Source organism: Benincasa hispida, chromosome 5, assembly GCF_027475165.1.
Source record: "Benincasa hispida cultivar pf3 chromosome 5, pf3_genome.v1.1, whole genome shotgun sequence".
NCBI lineage: Eukaryota > Viridiplantae > Streptophyta > Magnoliopsida > Cucurbitales > Cucurbitaceae > Benincasa > Benincasa hispida.
In genome coordinates, this window is record NC_143482.1 from 29,921,139 (window position 1) to 29,936,317 (window position 15,179).

The 15,179-nt window shown below is 36.6% G+C and overlaps 1 protein-coding gene across 1 annotated transcript in view; it reads left to right on the top strand.

Moving 5' to 3' along the window:
• The window catches only part of LOC120078723 (phosphatidylserine decarboxylase proenzyme 2-like), a 36,507-nt gene extending 33,334 nt beyond the window's left edge, over positions 1–3,173 (top strand). The window contains exons 16-21 of the mRNA XM_039033028.2: positions 352–447; positions 534–608; positions 707–799; positions 1,538–1,624; positions 1,707–1,757; positions 2,775–3,173. Coding sequence (XP_038888956.1) covers positions 352–447; positions 534–608; positions 707–799; positions 1,538–1,624; positions 1,707–1,757; positions 2,775–2,924 — 552 coding nt within the window. The 3' untranslated portion in view covers positions 2,925–3,173. The remainder of the gene's footprint in view (positions 1–351; positions 448–533; positions 609–706; positions 800–1,537; positions 1,625–1,706; positions 1,758–2,774) is intronic.
• Positions 3,174–15,179: the final 12,006 nt, after the last annotated feature.

Consider the following 15,179-nt stretch of genomic DNA (forward strand, 5'->3'; position numbering starts at 1 on the left):
CCCTTTATACGCCCTTCTTGGAGTTGTAGTGGATGTAAAAAAACTTATTATGCAAAAATTTCAGAAAAAGCATAATAGAAATGATATTCTAAATAATTCTGGAGAACACTTTCTAGTCAAATCAATATACTGTATTGAAATTGAATGCTTTAGCAGGAAATGAAGACAAACTTCTGATAATGCGTTTTTATAATATATTAGGTCTACCCAGAAGAAAACATGTCTCTATAGCAAAAATAGTATAATAGAAGTTTAGATGTATAGTAAAATATTTGTGGCATTTCCTTATTTCTGCTACAAGGAATGGTGGTTTAAGGTCAATCATTTGAAATTATTGTTTTGGACTTGTAGGGGCGCAAGTTTTCAGTTCAAGGTCTTCTAGGGCAAGATATAAGTGCGAGGGCTTTTATGGATGGGTCGTTGGTGATATTTCGTCTGGCACCACAAGTATTCTCCTAATTTTCTCTATACAGAACGGGGTTATATTTAACCTTATCACTTATTATAATCTAAGCAGGGTTACTCTGTTTCAGGATTATCACCGCTTTCATTTTCCAGTCTCTGGTTTCATCGAACAAATTGTAGACATACCTGGATGCCTGTATACTGTATGTTTATTGAATGCACGAAAACATTCGCTTACTTCTTTTTAAAGAATGAATTTAGATCTTGCACATTCCATTAATCTTGTTCTCTTCCTTGCTAGGTAAATCCAATTGCTGTCAATAGCAAGTATTGCAATGTCTTCACAGAGAACAAGCGTTCAGTATCTATCATTTCATCTTCCGATTTTGGCAAGGTTTATCCTTTTTACTTAAACATCTGAAAATGCTATTTACTACTTCAAATTAATTGGCAACATTTATATAAAAGGTTTGTTTTATGTAAGAGAAAAATTCTCTTTGTTATTTATCTACGTTAGCCTGAACTTCTGTAATATGTCTTGTTTTATAATTGAATAGTACAGGATTATGTAAAAACTTGCATCCCATTCCCACCATGTTTTATTTATTTAAGAGGCCAGGCATGTATTATGTTTTAGAAATTCAATACCTACTCTTGTAACTAGAAATTTATATGCAATGAGACCTCATAAAGTTCAAATATCACAAGGAACCTCTTTTAAGGTTTAAGTACCTTTGTTACGTTAACAAAACTCAACCAAAAGCCGTTGAAAATAAACGAATTGAGTGAGCAAAACAATATTATACACTGTAGATTTGATGAAGTTGTACTTGACCATATAATGTATGAGTCTACTTTCTATAAATTAAAAAAATTCAGTATATTACTTATCGTAGGTTATGATTTTCTTTCTTCAACGATTTTCTTGAATTTGCTGTATTGGTTGGCTAACTGTCAACTGTGGCTTTCATATATGTTGAGTTGTTGTTTGCCAATGACATGCAAGTGTAATACATTTGGTTACTTTTGTTGCCAATAGCAATTTTATATTTTCTGACCTCTTATCTATTGAAATTGAAAGACAAAAACAGTTCATTATTCTTTTGACAAAGAGTGTCGCCATCTGCTATAGGTTGCTTTTGTTGCAATTGGAGCCACCATGGTTGGAAGCATAACCTTCAGAAAAGGGAAGGGAGATTATGTAAAGAAAGGAGAAGAGGTAAATTTACGTTAGACATATTATTCATATGTATTATCATCTTTCCACGATTTATCTTCTAACTGATGCCCTTTTTCTGCAGTTTGGGTATTTCTCTTTCGGTGGAAGTACTGTCATCTGTGTCTTTGAAAAGGTTGGTGTTTCGTTATAATTTATATCTTTGTTTCTATATCTATTAGGGGCCCACCAACTTATTAAGTTGGTCTAAACAACTTAACTTCAATAGCTATTGAAGTTTGCACATTTATTAACTTTATCTTTTTATCTTTTTCTACTTTTCACATTTATTGAGTAACTCTATTTTTCCCTCTTAATCTACTTTTCACAATATTGAAGAATTCCATCTTACAACTCTACACAGACAAACTTACTAACTCTAACATATTAACTCTAGATTTAATAACTCCATTCAGTGGGCTAAATGTCCCCTTAATTCAAACATTTCGTACCAATTCGTTCAGTATCTATTTAGGCCCCTTTTGGTATTCTTTTTTGCCCTGTTTGGGTAACCAGTTTTTTTTGTTTTTGTTTTTGAATATTAAGCCTTTAGACACTACTTCCACGTTCAAATTTCTTTTTTTGTTATCTACTTTTCCCCAATGGTTTAAAAAACCAAGTCAAATTTTGAAAACTAAAAAAAGTAGCTTTCAAAAAGTTTTTTTTTGTCTTTTGAATTTGGCTAAGAATTCGACCAATAGTACTTAAGAAATATGCAAATCATTGTAAGAAATGTGGATGATATAGGTTTAATTTTAAAAAATAAAAACTAAAAACAAAATGGTTATCAAACGGGGTTTTTGTTTTTTGTTTTTGTTTTTGAAAATTAAGCCTATGGACATTACTTCCACTTCCAAATTTCTTCTTTTGTTATCTACTTTTCATCAATGTTTAAAAAACCAAGCCAAATTTTGAGAACTAAAAAAACGTAGCTTTCAAAATGTTATTTTTGTCTTTGGAATTTGGCTAAGAATTCAACCATTGTACTTAAGAAAGATGCAAATCATAGGAAGAAATGTGGATGATATAACCTTCATTTTTAAAAACAAAAAACAAAATGATTACCAAATGAGGTCTTAGCGATCTCACTTCTACAGTTTTTGACCATCCATATAACAAGTTTCTGAAGTAGAATTTTCAAATTGTCATGCAGGACTCTATTCAGATAGACGAGGACCTGTTAGCAAATAGTTCCAGATCACTTGAAACTTTGGTTCGTGTCGGGACTAAGCTTGGTCTTTCTACCAGAAAAGTTTCTCAAACTGATTTGCCAGATGTAAGACGTTGTGCCTTAGATGACTGAAAATGAGCTCAATTGTGTATGTCGTTTTCTACCCTGTACATAATATTTTCTAAACCTGGCAATTCGATCTATTTACTCTGATCTGCCGCTTGCCCACGGAGGAAAAAAAAACAAGACAGATCTGATTGATTTTTGTGGATATCAATAAAACTATCAAGTGTATGTATCACAAATGTGTTATAAGTTGCCTACAATCGTTTTGTATTTCATTTCTTTGAGTTTTGAAAGCTAGAGAAGGGTTATAACCTATTTTCTGTTTTCATATTTATGAATGCTTTCTTGTTCATTTATACAATGAATTCAAATTATGTTAGCTAGGTGTGAAGGATGTGTTTGAAATGACTTCTTCCAATACAGAAAAATAATTTTGGCTAATTAAACAGGCCATTTATGGATATAAAATAGAATTTAATCTCTTTATCAGAAGTACTAGTGTCATGTTAACTCACTAGTTCACCACTTAAATCTTGTTGCCTCCACTCGCTCGTAACTCTTAGAATAAGGGTTATTCATGCACGTTTTAAGCTATGGAGTGGAAATTGAGTCATTTGTCTTGTTTGAGTTTTTGTTCAAGAGTATGCAAGTAAAAACAGAAGTTATAACATACTATTAGAGGGGCAAATCTCATCCAAGTGAACATAGTTACAGTTAGCTGTAATTGACATATTTTTCTTTGTTCGATGTTAGAGGTTCAAATCTCTCTAACCTATTTGTTCTTAAAAAGAGCTATTTCCTAACTCCTTCGTCGATTGTCGATAAATGGGCAACTACGGTTGGGGTGTTAGGCCAATTTTGGTATGTAGGGATGGTTTTACAATTTTGAGTAGGTCAATTCTTTCATTCACTCCTAAATAAATGCCATCATTTTCTCTAACATGCAGAACTCAAAATCTAGGATACGATCTTCGAACTCTAGAATATATTTCCAAAAGCTTAACAAAATCTAAAAAGGATATCATATTTTAAAACTAAAAGCATATCTTAAAAAAACTAAAAACCTTTCAATTGTGGACCTTGAAAAATTTCATAAAATGACTTGAGAACCAAAAACTTTTATATGGTTGACCTCTTTCTAAAATTTTTGTTGAAATTAGGGTTTGCACTCTAGGGGCAATTTTGTCTTTTTCATTGCACCCTAGGGTTTCCTTTTTCTCTATTTAAGTTGTTAGTCTATTGTATTTCACCCTGACCATCATTGAGGAAAATCCAACAGGAGAGTCCCAAACCAATAACCCAGATATAACCAACATTATCCAAAAAGCCATTGACAGGTACTTCCAAACTCTTCTTCCCCACTTTCGTGAAGACCAGCCGCCGCCACCCTACCCACCGCCGACTGACTCCTTCGCAGACGGAATGACTAGTCGCCAGGCCCAGCAACCAGCGACCAGCGAACCAGCAGCTACCCATTTGGTCCGGTCGCGCGCAGACGAAGACGACTAGCGATCGGTTGCACGAAATCTGTTCGGTCGATCTCAGACGCTGCTAAACGACGCCGACTAGCCTCGATCTGTGATGCCCAACGCCGATCGGTCCAGATCCGTGATGCCCAGCGCTGACCAGTCTAGTTCCCGTCGGTTGCCGTTGTCGCCGGTCTTCTCCTCTCAGATCGACGTCTCATCTCAACCTCTGCTGCACCAAAAGACAGATGAAAGAAGTGTGGGTGTTTTCTAGCCGAGTATAAGCAATCGAATGGGGCAGTTTTCGCCGATCATGGATGAGTTTGGAGGGGGTAAGTCTTCATCATACCACAAGGACCAAGAAAATATAATCCAAGATCAAGTTACCCAGTTGCAGTTGCAGATTAAACGACAGAACGAGATGTTTCAGCAGCAGCTGGCTGCTATTGGGGAAGCTCTGGGATCGACATCCAAGATCCAACCAGATTTAAACCCATACCCTGAAAAGTCGGTATCTTCGTTCCCTACTTACCCCTTAAATTTATGTTCTGGAACTATAGGCAATTCTTTTGGCTTTATTATAGGAGAAAAGTTGAATGATGATAATTATTTTTTTTGGTCCCAATCTATTAAAATGGCCCTTGAGGGCTATCACAAATTTGGATATCTGACACGTGAAATACCAAAATCAAGGATCGGTGATCCCCAAGAGCAAATGTGGAAAGGAGAGGATTCTTTATTGAGATCGATTTTGATTGGAAGTATGGAACCTTAGGATGGAAAACCTTTATTGTATGCAGCTACAGCCCGTGATATTTGGGGGGCAGCCCAAAAAATCTACTCCAGGAGATAGAATGCCTCTCATTTGTATACTCTACGTAAATAGGTCCATGAATGCAAACAAGGAACGATGGACGTTACTACTTACTTTAACAAGCTGTCTCTGTTGTGGCAAGAGATGGATTTGTGCCATGAAATAATTTGGAACTGTTCTTGTGGAGGAGTGTTACATTATCAATCTGAAGAAATGGATCGCATGTATGACTTTCTTGCAGGACTCAACTCTAAATTTGATACAGTACGAAGTTGTATATTGGGGACCAGACCTATACTATCCCTAATGGAAGTTTGTTCTGAAGTTCGCCTGGAGGAAGATAGGTGAGGGCCATGAATAGTACACCTGTAACACCAACAGATTCCGCTGCTTTCAAAACATCAGGCCCTGTCCAAGATAAACAGAACAGTAAGCTGCCCCCAGTGTGTGAACATTGCAAAAAACCCTGGCACATGAAAGATTAATGCTGGAAACTTCACGGCCGACTGCCAAATGGTAAGAAATGACAGCCAAACTGGGCTCTTGTAGGTGAATCTGTTACTGGAGATACTCAGACTCAGAATCAGGAAACTACTCAGAGCACTACTACTAAAGTTGGTATAAGTGTAATTGCCCATACATGTACTTTTCACTCCTTTGGCCTTGTGAGTATAAATAGTAATAAACCGTGGATATTAGACTCAGGAGCCATAGATCACTTAACTGGCTCCTCTGATCAATTTTTATCTTATCAACCTGGTGCTGGAAATGAAAGAATCAGAATTGCAGATGGGTCCTTTGCCCTCGTTGCTAGAAAAGGACGGGTGTCACCTTTTGCCGGCTTAATACTCCAAGATATGTTGCATGTGCTAAAAGTATCTTACAATCTGTTTCTATTAGTAAACTTACAAGAGATTTGAAGTGTCGTGTTATCTTCTCACCTGTTGTTGTTGTTTTTCAGGATATGAACTCGGGGATGACGATTGGCATTGCTCGGCATGACAGGGGACTCTATTTTCTCACTGAAGAAGCTTCCTTTAGGCTATGTGATAGGATTAGTTTATTTTCTTCCCATTTTTCTATTTTTGAAACTGATTATATGTTATGGCATTATCGCCTTGGCCATCCTAATTTCCAGTACATGAATTATTTGTTTCCTCATTTTTTCGCAACATTAATATTTCTAAATTGAAATGCGATGTGTGTGTCCAGGCCAAACAGCCTCGTGTTTCTTTCTCTTCTCAACCTTATAAGCCCTCTAAACCATTTACTCTGTTCCATAACGATGTCTGGGGTCCTTCACCAGTCACTACCATAACTGGGAAGCGTTGGTTTGTAACCTTTATTGACGATCATACTCGACTAACCTGAGTTTTCCTTCTGACAGATAAATCAGAAGTTACTTTAGTTTTCCAACAATTTTACAATTCTATAGAAACGCAGTTCAATGCCAAAATCGCTATTCTTCGGAGTGATAACAGTCGAGAGTACTTTAATAACGCCTTACGCGAATTCCTAGTCTTCAAAGGTGTTGTCCATCAGAGTTCCTGTGCGTACACTCCTCAACAAAATGGAGTGGCCGAACAGAAAAACCGTCACCTTGTTGAAGTTTCCCGCTCACTTATGTTGTCAACTTCCCTTCTCTCTTATTTGTGGGGTGATGCTATCTTGACAGCAGCCTATCTAATAAACCGCATGCCATCCCGCGTCCTAAAATTCCAAACTCCCTTAGATTTCTTCAAAGAGTCTTACCCAAATTTCAGACTTCTTTCTGATGTACCCCTTCGTGTCTTTGGCTGTGTGGTGTTTGTCCATACACACGGACCTAACCGTACCAAGTTTACCCGTCTGGCACAAAAATGCATTTTTGTGGGGTACCCTCTACATCAGTGTGGGTACAAGTGTTATCATCCCCCTTCTAGAAAATACTTTGTCTCTATGGATGTGACATTCTTTGAAGATCATCCATTCTTTCTTAGTGGTTCTCTTCAAGGGGAGCATTCCAGTGAAGAAACCAATTGGGGTTCCAACCTTTCTGCCTTACTTGAACCTGAACCCATCCTTGATATCAGTCTCAATACCAATGCACCTATCCTCCCAACCAAACAAGTCCCTTGGATCCTATACTATAGGAAGAATCACAGGAAGGAAATAACGTCGTCTGTTATCTCTCCGGCTCCAGTTCATGAGTTTGAATAGAGATTAGTTCTAGGTACTAGTAGTCCTATCCCTGATCATGATAATAAATGTGATAAAACTGATGTTTGTGTTGAAAATGTTGAGAGCAAAAGCAGGGAAGATAATGACAGCAAAGATGATATTGAGGTCAATGATGATGCAAAGATAGATGATTTTGTGATTCTTGAGAACATGGTAGAACCTGGAAAAGAAATATCTCTTATTCCTGCTGAAAAAATTGTTGAGAGTGGGAAAATAACAGAACCGGAGGGTGAGTACAGTATGTTAGAAGAAAGTAAAGACAGAGATGAATCCCTTGATCTTCTGATTTCCCTAAGGAAAGGTACTAGATCATATACTAAATATCCGTTGCAGAGTTACTTGTCCTATAGTAATTTGTCTCCTGAGTTCAAGGCCCTCACTACAAACCTAGACACAGTGGTGATACCAAACAGTATACACACAACGTTGGAAAGTCTTGAATGGAAAGCCACAGTTATGGAAGAAATGAGAGCTCGTGAGAAAAATCATACGTGGGATCAAGTCAATCTTCTAAGTGGTCATAAAGCAGTCGGATGTAAATGGGTGTTCACAATAAAATATAGGCCCGATGGAACAGTTGACAGATACAAAGCCAGATTAGTTGCTAGGGGTTTTACTCAGACTTTTGGGGTTGATTATTCTGAGACTTTTTCGCCAGTTGCAAAGCTAAACACAGTTCGGGTCCTCCTTTCTATTGCAGTTAATAAAGATTGGCCCCTTCACCAGCTTGATGTGAAGAATGCCTTTCTTAAAGGAAAACTGGAGGAAGAAGTCTATATGAGTCATCCCCCAGGATTCGAAAAACAATTTAATCACTGAGTTTGCAGATTAAGAAAGTCCTTATATGTGCTAAAACAGTCACCAAGGGCTTGGTTTGACAGATTTACTATGTTTGTAAAGTCGCAAGGATATAAACAAGGTCATTCTGATCGTACTCTATTTACTAAAAGGTCAGTATCTAGGAAAATTGTAGTTTTGATTGTTTATGTTGATGAAATTTTTATTTCAAGCGATGATACCTCAGAGATTGATCGATTGAAGGCAAAGATGGCTGAGGTATTCGAGATCAATGACCTTGGAAAACTAAGATACTTCCTTGGAAGTAGCTCGATCGAGAGAAGGAATTTCAGTTTCCCAACGGAAGTATACTCTGGACTTGCTTAAGGAAATAGGTATGACGGGTTGCAAACCAGTTGATACCCCTATAGAAGCAAATGCAAAGTTAAGTAATATGAGTAAAGGTGTTCTAGTGAGCAAAGAAAGATATCAGCGGCTTGTTGGAAAATTAATATATCTCTCTCATACTAGACCCGACATCTCTTATGCAGTGAGTATGGTAAGTCAGTTCATGCAGTCTCCATACGAAAAACACATGAGGGCAGTAGAGCGCATTTTGAGATATCTGAAAACCTCTCCAGGGAAAGGCTTGATGTTCAGGAAAACTGAAAAGCGATGCATCGAAGCTTACACCGATGCTGATTGGGCAGGATCTGTAGTAGACAGAAAATCAACATCACGGTATTGTACCTTTGTGTGGGGCAACCTTGTTACATGGAGAAGTAAAAAGTAAGGTGTCGTTGCCAGAAGTAGTGCCGAGGCAGAATACAGGGCCATGAGTCTGGGAATCTGTGAAGAGATTTGGCTTGAAAATGTTTTGAAAGACCTTGATCAAGAGCATACCGGTCCAATAAAATTCTATTGTGATAATAAAGCAGCCATAAGCATAGCAAATAACACTGTTCAACATGACAAAACAAAGCATGTAGAGATTGATTGACATTTTATCAAGGAAAGACTTGATAGTGGCAACATTTGTGTTTCTTATATACCTTCCAATCAACAGATTGCAGATGTCCTAACAAAGGGACTACCCAGACAGTTGTTTGACGCATGTATGAGCAAGTTGAGCCGTATTGACATCTACGCCTCAACTTGAGGGGAGCGTTGAAATTACGGTTTGCACTCTAGGGGCAATTTTGTCTTTTTCATTATACCCTAGGGTTTCCCTTTTCTCTATTTAAGCTGTTGGTCTATTGTATTTCTTTGTATCAGTTTTCTAATAAGAATTCCCTTATCTTGTGGTTTTTCTCCCTAATTAGGGTTTTCCAACCCTACTCTATTTTTCATCAATTGCTATTGACTTTTTTGTCATGTGAAATACTAGATTTGCCTCAAATTTTAAATCTTTTTTCAACTCGCCTACCTTCTTCCTCCAACGATTTCTTTAGCGATTGATAACATATGTATTTAATGCAACATCAACATCCACCAATGCATTTATTCTACATTGGATACAATTGATATCAAGAATGGGGCAAGTAATGGAAGGTCAACCTCAGTTATTCACTTTCCGTCCAACTCCCCAATTTTTTCTCCCATTGTTCTCTTAGAAGTTTTAGTCCAACATTCTCATTGTCAATTGCTTTCATCTTCGTTTAGTTGATTTTGTCTTTGGGTATAAAGCAAGATCGTTTGTTAGAACTAGAAACGGAGAGAATGTAAGTGTTTACTAAGTATTCTTCTTCCAAGATCGCTTTTAAAAAAGATAGGAGATATCTCAGCATAATGTAAGTGATCGTTTAGTATTATGTAAATATCGCTTATTATACAACTAAATGATTGCTTACATTAATATGGGTGATCACTTATTCTTATTGGCGATCACTTACTCTAATAGCAATTTGAATCTAATTGTCAATTTTTTTATTTGCATGTCAATAACACTACTTCACATCTTTATATGATTTGGTGGGGAATGAGACTAATTTGAAAGCATTATGTTGGAGGTCATATGACAGGTCAAAAGGTTAGAAATGATATAACTTGTAGTGAATTAATGAGTATTCTGCACCAACGACTGAATATTGGTCTGGATATGTTTGATATACACATTAAATTTGTTACAATTTATTGGTCCATGCTTGCCTAATTGACATAGTCAAGGATGAAGACTTTTATCTTTTTTTTTTTTCTTACAATGCACTGATGCATCCCGGATGCCGTTGTTTGTATCAGTTACATGTCACAAAAGTCGTGAAGTAGACACAGATAATATATACATCGACAGTGCAATCCAAAAATTCAAACCATTCCAACTAGTCAAAACTTTGGGTTTGTAACCATTTTAACACAATATTCCCACCATGTCTTCACTAGATAAGAATATCGAGCCATGTTTTGGGGGATGACAGAAATGAAGCTTGAATTGGTCACAACATCCAATCTAGATGTACTCTATAGTTTGTACTAACTATATATACGAACAATCTTTAGAACCACAAACAACTCCAACACCTTCCATTCATGCTCCAATCCCATCTGCTCCCATCCTACTAGTGGTGATGCCTTCAGTTCAAATGCATTCCACTATTTTAACCCAATCATTTGTATACCTAGACCATTGGAGGACTCATTGTGTGACGACCTCATCACAATACCCCACGACTGTCTGAATAACAAAGATATAAAGATTGGTCGAATTTTATTTTTGAAACATGATTTATCGATTAAATTGTTAATATTTGCAATAAAAAAGAATTCTGACTACTATGTAAAAAAGTTGACAAAGATCTTGCTAATTGTATGGTATTTGGTGAAGGAATGTAAGTGGGGGATTCGTGCAAAAAAATTGGAAGAAAGTGATTCCTTCAAAGTGACAAAGTACCCAATCGTCCATACATGCACTCTTGAAATGAGAATGAGTAATCATGGACAAGAAAAAAGTTGGGTTATTGGGCTCTTAATCAAGTCAAAATATGATCAAGTTGGTCGAAAACAGCACCCAAGGGATATAATTGAAGATGTATGGCAAGATTATAGGGTGAATATAAGCTACGGGCGGGCTTATTGTGCAAGAGAGTATGCACTCGTGTTCGCATGAGGGTCACCAGAAGGATCATATGCTATTGTTAACGCATATGAAGAGACATTGAAGCTTACAAATCCAGCGCAGTCTTTAAGATTAAAGTAGAAGACGGACAATACTTTAATTACGTCTTCATGACATCCAGTTCATATAGTAAGGGATTCTTGAACTGCATCTACCTTGTAATTGTTGTTGATGAGACCCATTTGCATGAGAAATACAAAGGTATGTTGTTAATAACAACGTGTATTGGTGACAATAACAACATATATCTTATCGTGTTCAGTATTGTAGACGGTGTGAATGATGCAACATGGAATTGGTTCATGAATCATTTGACGACTTCGATTGGAGACGTTTCAGATTTAGTGATTATATCATCATCACATCTCCATTGGAAAGGCTATCGGAAGTATATTCTCCGAATCATTTTATGCCCTATGTATATACCATATTTGGAATAATTTGATGGACATATTCAAGAATAAGGACATAATCCACATTTCTATATTGTGACCAAAGCTTATAGGATGTCTGAGTTTCAGATATCTTGGGGTAAGCTTCATCAATATCCCGAGGTGACGACCTATCTTGAGGAAGTGAGATTACAATGGTTGAAAAGGATTTATCAAGTCGATTGTAGGTATGACAAGATGACGACGAATATATTAAAATGCCTTAATGGAGTGTTAAAAGATGCAAGAGAACTTCCAATCACGAAGCTATTAGAGCATATTTGTGAGGGCTATAGGATTGGTTCTATGTCATGTGATGTACACATGCAATGGCATACATAAAAGTCATGTCTGATTATACAATAATTGTTCTTAAGGAGGTAGAATTGATGTCTAGAATATATCGTGTTTCTCCGATGGACATGTATGTAATTAATGTGGATGATGGATATTTGGGGAGGGGAGTTGGTTGATCTTCATTCATAGACATGTACTTGTATAGAGCTTAATTGCACGGAGATCTCATGCTCCCATGTAATAGCTGCAGCAACCCTTCGAAACATTAATGTTCAAATATTATGCACAAAGTGATTTACCTGAGTTTAAAGACTTTGAAATTTTACCACCACGAAAGGTATCAAGTGGCAATTGACATCAGATTGTTAGAAGACGTTTACTGGGGAGAGGCCACAACAAATCCATAGGTGTACACGATATGGTTAGAGAGGAAATAACAAGAAAACATGCAAACATACATTGATAACACCTAAAACGGGTCCATCTAGGCTGCAGTATATGTAGCAGGAACACTTAAGCGATCGTATAAACGTTAATACATGATCATTTATATTATATTAGGTGATCGTGTAATAAAAACTACGAGGTCATTTAACAAAATATGAGAGATCGCTTAACAGATACTAAACAATCACCCAAAGTTGACAATGCGATCTCATAAATAATATAAGCAATCTTGTAATGATGGACAATTTCATGAATTTGCAAGTTTTTAGTGTTTAATTGTATTATTTTATATTATTCGATTGAATTCAATTAGTATAAACATGTATTTCCCGTGTTAGAATAACTATCTAATAGTTGTAAGATATACCATGAAATTCAAACTAATTACAAATTACCATATATATATATATTTATTTGCCCACAACTGGGCAACATACTGTTTCCTAAATAGTGGCATATGATCATGTTTTAGGCTACCCCTATCCTTCTTTGTTACAAGGTATTCCACGAATTTAGTGCAAAATATGTCATAGTCAAGAGATTTGCCCATTTGGAGGGTATCCTTCGAGCGCTTCACTTCCCATGGTCCATATTTGAATTTCGATGCTTGTATCAAACCCAATTGATATCAAAAGGGACGGTATTGATTTAGACACCAGTTGCAAACTATCATTCACGAAGTTGGCACCAATGTAGTTTGGCATGATGTCGAATACATATATCGTGCATGAATATAGGTCAATTGCAACCATGAGCCAATGTTGTTTGATATCGATTGGCCCAAAGATGAATTCCACCTCCGTCTATGCAAGTTTGTAATCTTCATGTTGTCCAAGCACATAGATGAGAAAGTATTGACTGTCTTCCCATAACTTCATATGCACTCCTTGATTCGTCCAAACTGCCATGTTTTCATCTTCCATTACCACACCATTCGACCTGATCTTTAATGAAATTCCTTATGGCTCCATGGTGGCATCCTGTGAAAAAAATATATTTATAAATAAACTGTGATACTTATGGGAAAGTCATATAGATTAATTCTAATTACATGATTCGTACCATGAAGCTCGAATCCACCATTATGAATAGATATCCATATATGTTAGGTCTCAAATGTAGCTTACGGTGCACGTGCATCAGTAGAAGGTCCATATTCTAAGAAAAATAATTAATAGACAATATCATCGTGTATGAAACCATAAACGATCGTATAGATAATCCTATATGATCGTTTAGGTAAACATAAACGATCATGTAGAAAATCTTATAAGATCGTTTAAGTTTGTCTAAACGATCGTTTAAATAATCTTAGATGATCGTGTAGCTAGTCCTAAACGATCGTCTAGTTAATCCTAAACTAGTGTATATATAAAAACTGAGCGATCGAGTATCAAAACATATGCGATCGAGTAGTAGAAGATAAATGGTCGCTTATCTTTACATAAATGATCTATAATTTTCATAAAAAAAGAGGAATTAGAAATATTCATATCCTCAATCACCCATGTTCTCAAGTATTTGGAAGAACTCCTTGATCTGAAATGTATACACCACCATTCACTCCTCATTTTTTGTTTTTGGATTGTCTCTCAATTTCATATATGCCAACTAGAGAACATTTAGTACTAGGAACAATGGGTCATATTATATAATATACATTATGGGAAAGTCAAGGATAGGGACCAACGGGTTAGGATTTATAACGCCTGTGGATGGTTTCAATTCCTTAGTAGGTGGTTGAGGTTCATTTGTAGGCTGTACAACTTCTCTAGGCTCATCTTCAACTCCTTCATGTTGATTCGACTTATCTGTTGATGGTTGAGATTTTGATCGAGCTTCGCTCCTAACTAATTGAGACTTGCCCTCTTTATTTAAAATCAAAGAGATTATTTTTTTTATCCTTTTGACCTCTTTAGGTGAAAACTTGGTTGGCTTTTTCCTTTTTCGGTGCCCAGGGTGATCATTTTCTCTTGTATTTAAATTCTAAATAAGTGACTATAATGTTAATATCAATAATGCATACAACGGACGTGCCTTGTTTTCAGTGACATCTTTTTAAATTGTACTGCCCCCAACCTCGGCTTGTGATTCATCTGCGGACTTCAAGTCAAAGAGGCTTCTCAGATTGAACGGTTGTATAGGGAGTTGTTATCCTTCATTGACGGTTGGATCAATTGACGATTTGTTGATGGTTCGATCATTGACTCCTTCATAAATGGTTCATTCTTTAGTCATTTGGTCTTCAAGAACTATGGAATGGCCCTCCATAGTTATGTCTAGTTGCTGATGTTCATGACTGTTTTGCCAATCAAATGTTGCAGTTGTGCTTCTTCATCAACTAACTAATGACCTACAATTGTCCCAATGTCGCCGTCATCCACCAAATTGTGTTTGAGATTTGAGCTATCATGGTCGGGGGTTCTTCTAATATCATCCCTTTGATCATCCACTTGATGATCTTCCTGATCACCTCTCTGATGATCCCCATCATGGTCATGCACTTCATGTTCCCCATGATTAGCCTCTTGATGCTATCATTGATCATGAGAAGTCCCTCCATTATTATTATCCATCTCATCATCATGAGAGTCATTATTATTCTCTTCATTGCTATCTTTAAGAAAAGAACGATTAACATACACATTAGCTAAATGATCGAGTACACATTCCTAAACGATCGTGTAGTAAACCCTAAAGGATTGTATAGAAATTCATAAACGATGCACGGGCGATGGATGTCAAATAAAAATGCAA